The sequence below is a fragment of the Cricetulus griseus genome, chromosome 4 (genome assembly GCF_003668045.3).
Source record: "Cricetulus griseus strain 17A/GY chromosome 4, alternate assembly CriGri-PICRH-1.0, whole genome shotgun sequence".
NCBI classification, from domain to species: Eukaryota; Metazoa; Chordata; class Mammalia; order Rodentia; family Cricetidae; genus Cricetulus; species Cricetulus griseus.
Genome location: NC_048597.1, coordinates 3,985,402 through 3,998,548, shown reverse-complemented (window position 1 = coordinate 3,998,548; position 13,147 = coordinate 3,985,402). Strand labels below are relative to the sequence as shown.

The following is a 13,147-nucleotide window of genomic DNA, read 5'->3' as shown; positions in this document are numbered from 1 at the left end:
ACTGTGCATGCCATGGACAGTGATTGCCTGTTTTTTTCACCAGTTTTGACCTTCTGTGCCAGCCTCCATTAAGGAGACATCACAGAGGGACCGTGGAAATGGTGTGAACTCAGTACTCATATGTACTGTTAAAGGTTGGCCAGGAGACGGTATAAGGGAGGGAGGGATGTCAGTCAAAGGACAGGGTTTTACTCGGGCAGGAAGGATGCATTCAAGAGAGCTGTTATACAGCAAAGTTACCTAAGAACAGCATATAAATTGGGCAGGGAGGTCTCCTGTATGAATCAGACACATTAGTGATTAACTCTACACTTTACAGAGAGACATGACAGCACTTCCTCTTGAAGTCATTTAAGCAAGAGCAATTCCGGCTTTGAATTTTGCTCCATGCTCCCTGTGTCTGTCTTTTGTGTGTGTGAGTGTGTGCCTGCCCGAATGCTGTCTTGTGACTCTCCCTGTGTCTGTCTGGCTGTTGTGTGTCTGTGTGTCTGTTAAAGAGAGGGATGCTCTGTATTTATTGAGCTTCATAGAAAGTAACACATGGGAACGGAATGGGGTGTGTGGAGGGATATTTAGCTGAGTCACTCTACCCAATCCCAACTGACCCAGATAACAAACATCATTGTTTATCAACCAAAATCCATACACTTTTATTTTAAAAGGTTGCTTTTAACATCTATGTCCCGTGCTATATTCTCGCCGGCAAGAATCACACAGGACATTCGGATCCTTCTGCAGGAAGGCTTTAATGCGTCTTGAGAGAGGAGAGCATAAGCTTACCAGAGTGGAGACCCCGAGCCAAGAATCCCGTCCCCTAATAAAGGCTGGCAGCGCTGCCTGGGACGTGTCACCCTATGAATGGCTTCAGCTCCTCAGGCCATATGAGCCACGGGATAGGCAGAGATCAAAGAAATGGAAATTACCCAGCGCCTGCGAAATAATTTACATTCAGTGCCTGCAGGCACCATCATTGTAATGGAGAATGCAGGGACGGCTCCCTACAGATCCCCCTTTTTTTATTAATTAATGATAAGGCTTTATATTTTTACAAGCAAATAGGTCACCCATATGTTGAGGGATAGAGGCAGAGGTTGTACCTTCCCAATCAAACATTAAGACTGTGTACAAGAGTCGCCATCAGGCTGTTAGCTTGACCCGAAGCGCTCTCGACCTGTCCTCTGCCGTTTTTCTGGGAAAGGGAGACTCGGGCAGGCAACCCTTATGCAGGACAACATGCCTCCCAGAGAAGCCTGCATACTGGGCAACTCTCTGTGCGATGCCTTGCTCAACATCCCTCATGGGCTGCTCAAACCAGACACTCTACCCTGTGCAATGAGCCTAGGCTCCGGGTGTGCAAGAGCTGTCTGGCCGGCGGCCTATTGCTTAAGCATAGTTAGCCAAATATCAGTGGAAGCCCCTTGTTTTAAAACTACAAGCGCTTGGGCGATAACCATCTTGTCTCTCTTAGTTTAAGCCTTGAGCTTACAGACCAGCCAGAGAAGTAACACCAATCCGCAGCAAACGGCTGCACCAAACAATCCCACCCCCACCCCTTAAGCGATGACAATCTCTCCGTCAAGGACAGGAGTTAATCTGGATAATAATAGCGGCTCTCAACTCCCGGGGAGAGGGTGGAGTTCTGACTTTTGAAGGTCCGAAGGGGCTCTTTGTGTGAGTCTTTTCGGGATCCACAGGGAATTCTCTTCATCCTGTGGAAAAACACATAGCTCCCCTGGATCTTATGAGAATAGGATCCGGGCCTCTCCAAAGACCAGTTAAGATATCTTTTACCATTTTACCATTTCCTTTGGCCTTTCAGGTTCTGAGGTGTGACGCTTGGCCGTAGTATGGCCCTGAGCGTCAATGTTTATGAGGCTTTAAAGCCACAGGCATTCCAGGCCTCCAAGAAGTGTTGAATAACATGCATGGCCTTTTCCCCTATCAAAGACTGGGAAAGCCATCTGTAATTTTCTCCGCTCCTCTAATGGTAAGAAGGAGTCGGTACCAAATAATGGGGGTGTTGATGGAAGTACACCCGCTGGATTAACAGGTCTCTTAAATTTACCGGGGTGTGACCGGTTATCCCCTATTTTCTCTCCCTCCTTTTTTGTTTCTTTTTCATCTAGCTGAGCTGTTTCCTCTAAAACTTTATCTCTTGAGCTTTTAGAGTCATCAGAGCTATCAAGATTTAAAGCTTTAAACTTATTTACAGAATCATCTAACAAATTACTCACTCCCTTGTCATTAGACATCCCGGGAGGTCCTTTTTCCTTATTTGTTGCTGTTTCTCTTTTTATACATACTCCCTTGTCACTAGACATCCCGGGAGGTCCTTTTTCCTTATTTTATTGTTGGGCGCGCCCCATCTCTCACTACATTCGGTTTCTGACATGTAATTCTGGACTTCTTTAAGATTGCTACAACAGTGAGAAAGGTCAAAATAGCTCCTAGTAAAAGCACAGAAGCCTCTACACTAACCTCCCAAAATAGTAACATTCCCAAGCCAAAGTCCAGAAAAGACATACCTCTCCAAATTTATCACCCTGCAGTTCTGAATCCACCCCGTTAGAGGGGTCTCCGCAGTGCCGGTGATGTTAATAAGTTCCCGGGTTTCGGCACCAGATGTCCTGTCCCCTAATAAAGGCTGGCAGCAGCCGCCTGGGACGTGTCACCCTATGAATGGCTTTAGCTCCTCAGGCCATATGAGCCACGGGATAGGCAGAGATCAAAGAAATGGAAATTACCCAGCGCCTGCGAAATAATTTACATTCAGTGCCTGTAGGCACCATCATTGTAATGGAGAATGCAGGGACGGCTCCCTATACATCTGTATTTGCTGTCTTCAGTAAATTCAGATTGGAATTTCACGCCCGTATGGTAATTCTAGAGGGGACAAACCACAATCACACCTAAGTTCAATGGGCTCAGCCAGCATTTCCCCCTCCTAGGCGGGTTCTTCTGAGGGAGAGAGAGGCAGGAGAGTGGAGGGCATTTGCCAGATGGAGGAGAGGCAGGATTTTGTGTGGAGATTGCTGTGGTCCGGCCTGTATCAGTCCCATACTACAGAGGCCATCTGTTCTGGACTGATGTCTTTGGGGCTGCAGTCAGAACCACCGCACAGCCCGGGTCCATCCCTAAGTGGGGGAGTGTGGATCAGGAGAGCCTAGCTTCTTGTCATCTCAGGAGGGTTCCCAGGCCATGCTGGAGATAAGAGTCCACAGTTTATTCAAGCATCCTCTTAAATAGCTTTCCAACAGTGGGGGTGATAGCAAAAGGCATCTATTATCATATATAAAGACATCTATTATCATATATAAAGACATCTATTATCATATATAAAGACATCTATTATCATATATAAAGACATCTATTATCATATATAAAGACATCTATTATCATATATAAAGCTGATACCAAATATTTCCTTAATCCCAGAGCCAGTCTTAGAACTGCGCACCCTCACCAGCCTCCCGCCAGTCCCTAGGCTCATATACAAGCCCTCTGATATTCTACTAGGGCTCTCGCTAGTCGCTCACTAGTTTATAGGCATGTTCCACAAGCCCTATGATGGGAGTGCGTCCACCCAGGGGCCTAGACCTATTGTTACACAAACTAGGAACCATTCCCCACCAAGGCCAGGCATCGGAGGTAACCATCGGAGGCATCTAAAAGACAATGGGAGATTCAAGCTCCTGGGATCAAGCTGAGGTTTGCACCCCAAAATATCACAATGGACATTTTTTGGCCGACAGGAGATGGAGAAGTGTGTCCCACAACAGCTCCTAAACAGCCAAGACACTGATCCCATGGGGGCAAAGCCTCTGTGGGAACTCAGGAGAAGGTTGAGTGTGCTCAGAGCTGGGACCAAGGGTTTTCAGTGCCATGACAAGGACATAGGTAGACTGGGGGCAAAGCCAAACAGTGTCAGAAGCTGGACTCTGGGCATCGAGACCAGAGTGCTAACTGGTCACCCAAAAGGGCTCAGAGGCCGTGATTGGTGCAGGTGTATTTGATCCAAATACCTACATTCTCTGTCCTGGTTAGGGTTATGACTTGACACAAGCTAGAGTCATCTGGGAAGAGGACCCTCAGTTGAGAAATGCCTCCATCCGATGCCTGTAGGCAAGTCTGCAGGACATAGTCTTGATTAGTGATTGGTGTAGGAGCCCAGAATAATGGGGCCATGCCATCCCTGGCCTGTGATCTTAAACTGTATAGGAGAGCAAGCTGAGGAAGCCATGGGGAGCAAGCCAGTCAGCAGCTCCCCTCCTTAGTCTCTGCCTGGGCTCCTGCCTCAAGTTCCTGCCCTGACTTCCCTTTGTGAAGGGTGACACCTGTTAGCTGAAAGGAACTTTTCCTTCCCAATTTGCTTTTGGTCATGATCTTTCTCACAGCAATAAATAGGCACCTAACTGAGACATTTCTTCATGAACGAAATTGAGTATTATCAAATACTGGAGTTAGTATCTGCAGTCAGAGTGAAAGTGCTTTGGGGAAGGAAGCCACCTCAGCCCTCAGAGCTAAACAAACGCCTCTTTCTGTCAGCAGACACAGATGCTGCTGTGGCTTCCGCAATGGTGTCAGCTTCTGCTCCCTCTGTTTACAGTGTGCAAGCACTCTCTCTCTTGGCAGAGGTAAGTATGTACTGACTTGTGGTCCCTTGTGTAAATGCTTGCTGTCTTGAGCCATTTTGAAGGCATGTATTCATTCTGGATACCAGGTGTGCTGCATTCTGTGTGAATTCTGGAGTCCAGACCTATGTCAGCCAGCTTTCTGTTCCTACAACAAAAAATACTCGAGAAACTCATTTTAAAGGAAGGAAAAGTTTGTTTAGCTCAAAGTGTTAGAGGCTTCAGTCCAGTCAGTTGGCTGGGTTGCTCTGGGCTGTGGTGAGTGAGGAATAGCCTCATGGTGGGAGCACTCGGAGGCATGGGTATGCTGCCAGTGACCCCTGTCCTCCAGCTAGGCCCCACCTCCTAAAGTTTCAGCCTCTCAGTGGTGCCATAGGCGGGCAGCCAAGTCTCCAACCCGTAGGTCTTTGGAGGACATTCTAGATTAAATTAGAATAGATGTCAGGTTGTAGCATAGTGCTTTTGATTGCCACTTCAGAAGTCTGTTCTCTTAACAGCCTCATTCTTTTAGGTTCTGGCTTCTCTCCTGGACATGGTTTATCGAAGTGATGAGAAAGAGAAGGCCGTGCCATTGATCTCCCGTTTGCTGTATTACGTGTTTCCTTACCTGCGCAACCACAGGTAACAGTGTCGTTCCATCCCCATATAGAAGCGTGTCCTCTGAGACATAGATGGAGCAGTTTTCCTGGACAGTCTTTGACCTCGGCCCTTCTCTCCCCTCAGTGCATACAATGCTCCCAGCTTCCGAGCCGGTGCCCAGCTGCTGAGCTCCCTGAGCGGCTATGCCTATACCAAACGGGCCTGGAAGAAGGAAGTGCTGGAGCTGTTTCTGGACCCTGCTTTCTTCCAGATGGACACTTCTTGTGCTCAGTAAGGAATGCTCTTCCCCACAGGGTGGAGGCACGGGCCTTCAATCCTAGCACTCAGGAGTAACGACACCGATTAATTTAAGTTATAAGAGCTAGTTAGAAACAAGCCTAAGCTAAGGCCTGAGCTTTTACAATTAATAATAAGTCTCCAGGTTGTTTTTTGTGAGCTGGTGGCCCAAAGAAAAATCCGTCTTCACTTGTGGGTGAGTGTAGTTACATGAGTGTGTGTGTGTGTGTGTGTGTGTGTGTGCGCGCGCGCACAGGGCAGGTGGAGGCTAGAGGTTCACTTCAGGTGTCCTCCTCAGTCATTCTCCACTTTGTTCTCAGACAGGGTCTCTCACTGACAATGGCAAGGGCTCAGGGCAAGGCTACCGGCTAATGAGTCCAGTGCTCCCGTCTCCTTCCCCACATTGCCGAGGCCTGGCTTCTCCATCCAGGCTGGGGTTCGCGCCTGGGTCCCTGCACTTTGACAGTGCATGCAGTACAGCTGAGCCGTCTCTGCAGCCCCACAGAATGGCTTTCATAGCGCTTAGAAGGGCGTGTTATTTTCTTGATGCTTTTAACCACATTGTCATTAATTGCATATTTAACCAGTTTTGCTTTTTTTCATCTCTAGCTGGAAGTCCATTATTGACCATCTTCTGACTCATGAGAAAACAATGTTTAAGGATTTAATGAGTAAGTTTCAAATTAATTGTCACACTTCAGGACTGGTACCCTCATAATCAGCTTTTACCATGTCAAAGTTTTTTTGAGACAGGAGTCTCTCTATGTAACCCTGACTGTTTTGGAACTTTGTCCTTAACTCAAAGAGATCTGTGTGGCTCTGCCTCCTGAGTGCTGGGATTAAAGGCGTGTGCCACCATGCCGCTGCACGGGAACTCCTGTGGTGCTGTGTGACAGCTGATGGGGTGTATGAGGACTAAGTGAGTTGCCCAGTCTGTTGGCAGGCCTTGACTGCCTTTGTCTCACAGTGAAAGCCCATAGCTAGACACCTGTTGTTGAAGGTCTTAGCCAGCCATAGTTCATTAGACAGATCTCTGAGTTTTCAGGTGGGTCTCACTCACTCTGTAGCCTGGGCTGGCTTCACACTCTCAATCCACCTTCCTTGGCCTCCAAGTGCCAGTGTTGCAGGCCAACATTACCGTGTCCACCCCAGGCCTTTCCTGGCTCCCTGATATTATGTCTGGACCCCAAGAAATTCCTTTTTCTAGGGTCTAGCCTTTAGACAAAGCCCCCATTCTCTCGGGGGCTTGAAGGAAGTTCCTGCTTGCTAAAGAGGGAATCATTCTAACCATCTCTGGCAAGAGGAGTGTGTAGCTCTTCCACTGACACACAGCTGTAGTGCCTGTTGTCAGGGTCAGCACTGGCCTCTGTCTCCCCCCAAGCTCCCACCCCACAAGTCTTCTTCCCATTGCCATTTAACCCTGGAAATCTTTCCTCCCTCGCTTCTGCTTGCTCTCCCAGGAGCACAGCCTTGGCAGTTTAGAATAAACTTTCCCCTTTCACCCACAGGGCAGCTATTTTGGTTTCTTTACTGGAGTGTGTGTGTGTGTGTGGGCGGGGGGGTGTTTACATTTAGTGGCATCCTCATTTTTGTTTTCTTGAGAAAGGGTCTGGATCAATGGCCTCGACTTCCTGGAACTCATCATTTTGTAGCCCAGGCTGGCTCAAATTTGTTTTGGCTTTGGTTTTGGTTTTTGGTTTTTGAAGACAGGTTCTTTTTCTGTGTAGCCCTGGCTATCCTAGAAACCAGGCTGGCCTTCAACTCACAGAGACCCTCCTGCCTCTGCCTCCAGAATCATCCCACCACCCCTACCGCCACCCGGGCTCTAGCCTCAAACTCTTGACAGTCCTCCTGTGTCAGCCTCTCAGGTGATAAGATTATAGATGTGAACTACCATTCTACCAGAAATAGGTGTTTGGTTATAGACATGAACCACTGTTCCCACCTGAGATAGGTGTTTTGCTTTGTTCTTTTAAATGTGTGCAGGAGTGATTTCTGCATGTTCTCAAAGGTGATCCGGACTTTGTGAAGGGAGGAGGGAGTGTCACAGGTTGAATGGTTCTCACACAAGTTGCCTGCGATGTGTTTGTTGCAGACATGCAGAGCAGCTCCCTGAAGCTGTTCTCCAGTGTTGATCAGAAGGCCATGCTGCTGAAGCGACAGGCTTTTGCTGTCTTCAGTGGCGAGCTTGACCAGTACCACCTCTACCTTCCTCTGATACAAGGTAAGACCCCCGCCCGTCCTGGGCTGCTCCAGGCTTCTTCAGCAGAAGACCCAATGCTGGGTATTTCGTGGTGAACAGAAATGTCTTTGCTCGCAGTTTTGGAGCTGAAAAGTCCAGGGCTGAAGCTGGGCTACTTGCCACACCTGTTCTGAGGACGAACACAAAAGGGACCAAACTGATCCCTTCGTACTGGTATCAAACTCACTCACGTGGGCCTAGTCACCTTAAAGGCTCCATGTGTAAGTGGGGAGGTGTGTGCTGTACCCCAGTCCTTTTAGTCTGAGGACTCCTCTTCCTGTCCTCTGTGACATGTAGGTGTGGCCCAGAGGGCTGAAGAGTTACAAGGGTGTGTAGAAGCTGGGCTTTGCTTAGGCAGTCAGTAACCTTCTAACCACAGGTTCCTATTTATGAAACAGAATAGCTCCCATATTGTATCACTGTGGTGGGGTCACACATAATGAGTATGTACATGCCTGCGTTATACAGTAAACGATAACTTCATTATATTGTCTCCAAAAAAAGTTAATAAAAGCACACAGCAGCCTTTGTCAAGCAGGGGTGAGCAGAGTTCTGGAAAACAGAACTTGTGAGAAGTCATGCCGGGCTGAAGAGATGGCTCAGCCATTAAAGGCTAGGCTCACAACCAAAAATATAAGAGAAGTCATCCCACTGAGGGGGGATTGTTAGGGTCCTGGAGAAGTCCCACAAAAGACCACCATCTGCATATGCAATTAGCAAAAGTGTTCATTATACCACATGCATGTGTGGTTGCTCACCTGTGCAAACCCTGAGAGGAATGCATGGCCTCCTTCCAAGCATCATTAAGAGGAGTTTCAGGAGCCATTAGGTCATCTTAGCCTTGATTGGTCAAGCAAGCAGCAGTTACGTTAGTAGGTTTCTTTTTAGGGGGAGAGGAGGTTCAAGACAGGGTTTCTCCGTGGCTTTGGAGGCTGTCCTGAAACTAGCTCTTTTAGACCAGGCTGGCCTTGAACTCACAGAGATCCTCCTGCCTCTGCCTCCCGAGTGCTGGGATTGAAAGCAGATGGAAGGTGTTTGTGCGCCGCCACCACTGCCCGGCACCTTAATAGGTTTCTAATTGGCTGAGGTTTAGTCTTATCATTTTTGGACACATTTGTACAAGCTTGGTTGGGCTTTGAAGAGGCTGCTGGGTTTGTCTTTGAGACACTGTGAAGCTGATTTAGGCCCCTCATGTGTTTCCTGAGTGTAAGGGTACGAAACCTAAATTCAGTTGTAGAAGTGGGAGAGTTTAACCCCTTCAGGGATGAGAGCTGGGCAGTGTGACAGCATAACCCTTACGTACACATCGCACATGTATCCACGTGTGTACTGTGTGTGTAAAGGTAAAGTTACAGTGTGGTAGCTAGAGAGAGGGCTTGGCACCCAAGAGAGGAGTCTCCTCTTCTACAGAACTGAGTTCGGCTCCCAGCACCTAGGAGTGAGGCAGCTGACACCTGCCTGTAACTCCAGCTCTGGCCTCGTTGGGCACCTACACTCATGCATATATGCACATAGACAGAGTTAATATTAATAATAACATCTTTTTAATGGAGTGAAAAATGAGAGATGGGGCATGCAATGAGAGGGTTGTTGAGAGCTAGGGAGAGGGAGGAGCCACTTTGGAATAAATCTCCAGAGGAATCTGATGGGGAGGTGTTCTTCTGTAGACTATGAATAGACATTTCTCCTATTGGTTGATGAATAAAGCTGCTTTGTCCAGAAGACAGGCAAGATTTAGCTAAGTGGGAAATCCATACAGAGATAGAGAAAGGTAGTAGGCAGAGTCAAGGAGATGCCATGTAGCTACCAGGAAGATAGATGTCCAGGCGTTCTCCAGTAAGCCAAGACCACGTGGACATACATAGATTAATAGAAATGGGTTAATAATTAAGAGAGAAGCCAGGTGGTGGTGGTGCACACCTTCATTTCCGGCACCCAGGAGGCAGAGGCAGGCAGATCTCTGTGAGTTCCAGCGAGTTCCGGGACAGCCTCCAAAGCCACAGAGAAACCTTGTCTCAAACCTCCCTCCAAAATAATAATCAAGAGAACTAGCCAATAAGAAGCCTGAGCCACCGGCCAAAGAGTTTATTATTAATATAAGCCTCTGTGTGTTCATTTGGGACTAAACAGCTGCAGGACCTGGCGGGACAGAAACTTCTGTCAACACATGATATCCAATCCCCAAAAAAAGGAAAAGTCAGACTTTTGGAAGTTTTTGTGGGGAGCTGATACGAAGTTTCATATCTTATGACTTAACATGGTGTACATGACAGGGAATGTGGAGGAACCATGTTCCAGTTAAAGCTGTCAGTCAGAGGTTGCTGTAAGGCTACACACAGGCAGCTCCTTAACTGTCCGTCCAAGGGGGAGCTGCAGGAATCACCCAGTCTCTCCTGGCCATGGAACTCAGCCTCTTCATCATGAGTGACCACTGTCCCTGAGAGAGGCAGGCCTGGCTCTCATGCTGAAGGACACCACTGTGTACAGAGCTGAGCACACACCTGGCTCAGAGTGACTGGGTTGTTACAATGATGGGGACATGGGAAAGTGCGCGGTAAAGGCTACAGTATGCTGTCCTTCTGGCTGCCTGAGATTGAGGTGAGGTGCATGAGGACTGTGGCTGAATAACGTATCACATGGCAGTTGTCAAGAGGACAGATGGAAGTGTCAGGCATGGTGACACATCCTGTCCTCGGAAGGCCGAGGCAGGCTGGAGGCATTGGAGGCTAACCTGGGCTAACTCTGTAGCAGGACCGCACAAACACATATTCTCTGCCTCCCCCTCTGTCCCAGTCATCTCATACCCTCTAGGCTGGCTTCAAACTCTGTGGATGGCAGGTGTGTGCCGCCACGCCCAGTTTATGTGGTGCTGGGGAAAAACCCAGGGCTCCGTGCATTCCAGGCCAACCCTGCACAAACGAAGTCACATCCTCCACCTGCCCTTCCTGTTTTTAATTCTTCTTTTACAGACAGGGAGTAGAAGTCACTGTAGCCCTGGCTAGCATAGAGCTTGTTATGTAGAGCAGGCTGAGCTCGCACTGTGGCAAGCCTGCCTTTGCCAGAGATTGAAGGTGTATGCATGCATGTCCACGTAGGACTCATCTCTTTTATTGGGTTGTCATCAAAATGTCAAAGTGGTTACAGTTTTCTTTTTCTCTCTTTCTTTTTTTTTTTTAATTTGTTTGTTTTTGAAGACAGGGTTTCTCTGTGCAGCTCTGGCTGTCCTGGAACTAGCTTTGTAGACTAGGCTGGCCTCGAACTCACAGAGATCTGCCTGTCTCCCTCCCGAGTGCTGGGATTAAAGGCGTGCATCACCACGCCCTTCTTTTTCTTTTTTAGCTAACAAGAAACCCCAGCCTGCATATTTGTGTGACTTCTCTAAAATCTCTTTCCTCAGAGCGCCTGACAGACAACCTCAGAGTCGGACAGACATCCACAGTCGCTGCTCAGATGTTTCTTTTTTTCAGAGTTCTGCTGCTAAGAATATCTCCCCAGCATCTGACCTCACTGTGGCCAATCATGGTCTCCGAACTGGTGAGTAGACCTCGTCAGTCTTAGGCAAGCGTTGTCATGCATTATGCCACTCTGTGGACATCTCAGTTTATCTAAAGGTTATTTGTAATCGTGTGGATAGCACATAGTTATCTCCCAGCTAAATGGAGAATGTTTCATCTGCCGCCTCCCAGCTGGACCTATGCACAGTCTGATAGTAATCTGCTAGTTATCCTCTTGTTGCTTTGGGGTGATCCAGGGCCTCCGTGCTTGCTGGGCTTTAACCTGGGCTCCATCTGCTAGGTTTTTGTTTTTGTTTTCTTTGGTTTGGTTTATTTCTTTTGTTTGTTTGTTTGTTTTGGCTTTGGTTTTTTTTTTTTTTTTGAGACAGAGTTTTTCTGTAGCTTTAGAGGCTGCCCTGGAATGGTGTAGATTTTGAAGACAGGGTTTCTGTGTGTAGCCCTGACCATCCTGGAACTCACTCTATGAGACTAGGCTGACTACAAACTTAGAGTGCTGGCCTTAAAGGCGTGTGTCCTGTGCCCTACCCGCTATCTTTTTATGGATACGTATATTTAGGTGTAGGAGATCTCTCTCACATAGTGATTTGAATATCCAATCTCTTTCTAAGATCCAGACATTCCTACAGCTTGAAGAGGATCTCAAAGAGGAAGATGAATCTCTGAGGTAAGCCATGTAAGCTTGGCACTGCATGTTAGGAGGTGACAGTTTAGACACAGCTGTAGGTATAGGCTGTCACATTACCTTCTGTCTTATGGGAGCACTTGTGATGTGACTGTCTAGCATGAAGACATCTCTCCCTCTCTTCAAGATGGACTTATGTGTTTTGCCTGTGCACATGTGTGCCTGGGTGTATGTATATGCACCATGTCCATGCAGTGTCTGAGGGAGCCACTAGAGGGTGTCAGATCCCCTGGAACTGAAGTTACAGGCAGCTGAGAGTTCCACAGTATGGGTTCTGGAAATTGAAGCCGGGTCCTGGAGGAGCAGCAAGGGCTCTTAACGGCTGAGCCAACTCTCTAGCCTCCTCCTGTTTTTCAGACAGGGTCTCATACATGGTCAGTTGTCTGGCTCTTCTTGAGGGAGGGCATGCTCCTGCGTGCACACAAACAGATACAACATACACACACACACACACACACACACACACACACACACACACACACACACACACACACACACACACACACACACACACACACACACACACACACACACACACACACACACACACACACACACACACACACACACACACACACACACCACACACACACACACACACACACACACACACACACACACACACACACACACACACACCACACACACACACACACACACACACACACACACACACACACACACACACACACACACACACACATACACACACACACACACACACACACACACACACACACACACACACACACACACACACACACACACACACACACACACACACACACACACACACACACACACACACACACACACACACACACACACACCACACACACACACACACACACACCCACACAGCATGCATCCCTGAGCCCATATCAGGAAGGTTTGCTCCCAGGGAAACGTGTCTCAGGGCTTTTCCTAAGCAAATGAAGTACAGACGGTGTGGATGAATGAATAACCAGCGTTTCTTTTTCAATTTATAGAAACAGCAACAAAACAAACCGAATAAAAGTCCCAGTTGCTGATGGGAATGGGCCTTCAGGTGGGACTGTGTCCCCAGGTGACCTCATCATGTACCTCTCTGCTTGCAAATTCCTGGACACTGCGCTCTCTTTCCCGCCTGACAAGATGCCGCTGTTTCAGATGTAAGTCAGATGCGACCACACATCCTTTGAAGTCAGCCGTTGTCCCTGCT

General features: G+C 48.0%; 1 protein-coding gene across 7 annotated transcripts in view; it reads left to right on the top strand.

Annotated features, from left to right (window-relative positions):
- Dop1b (DOP1 leucine zipper like protein B) overlaps positions 1 to 13,147 on the top strand; it is an 89,537-nt gene that overhangs the window by 73,205 nt on the left and 3,185 nt on the right. For 4 of the 7 annotated variants that reach the window (XM_027415635.2, XM_027415632.2, XM_027415633.2 and 1 more), the window contains 8 exons: positions 4,546 to 4,634; positions 5,143 to 5,252; positions 5,355 to 5,501; positions 6,117 to 6,178; positions 7,603 to 7,731; positions 11,147 to 11,283; positions 11,873 to 11,928; positions 12,936 to 13,097. In XM_027415635.2, the coding sequence (XP_027271436.1) occupies positions 4,546 to 4,634; positions 5,143 to 5,252; positions 5,355 to 5,501; positions 6,117 to 6,178; positions 7,603 to 7,731; positions 11,147 to 11,283; positions 11,873 to 11,928; positions 12,936 to 13,097 (892 nt within the window). Of the gene's footprint in view, positions 1 to 4,545; positions 4,635 to 5,142; positions 5,253 to 5,354; positions 5,502 to 6,116; positions 6,179 to 7,602; positions 7,732 to 11,146; positions 11,284 to 11,872; positions 11,929 to 12,935; positions 13,098 to 13,147 lie in introns of those variants that run through there. The other 3 variants (XM_027415634.2, XR_003485329.1, XM_027415636.2) reach the window with 3 other exon arrangements.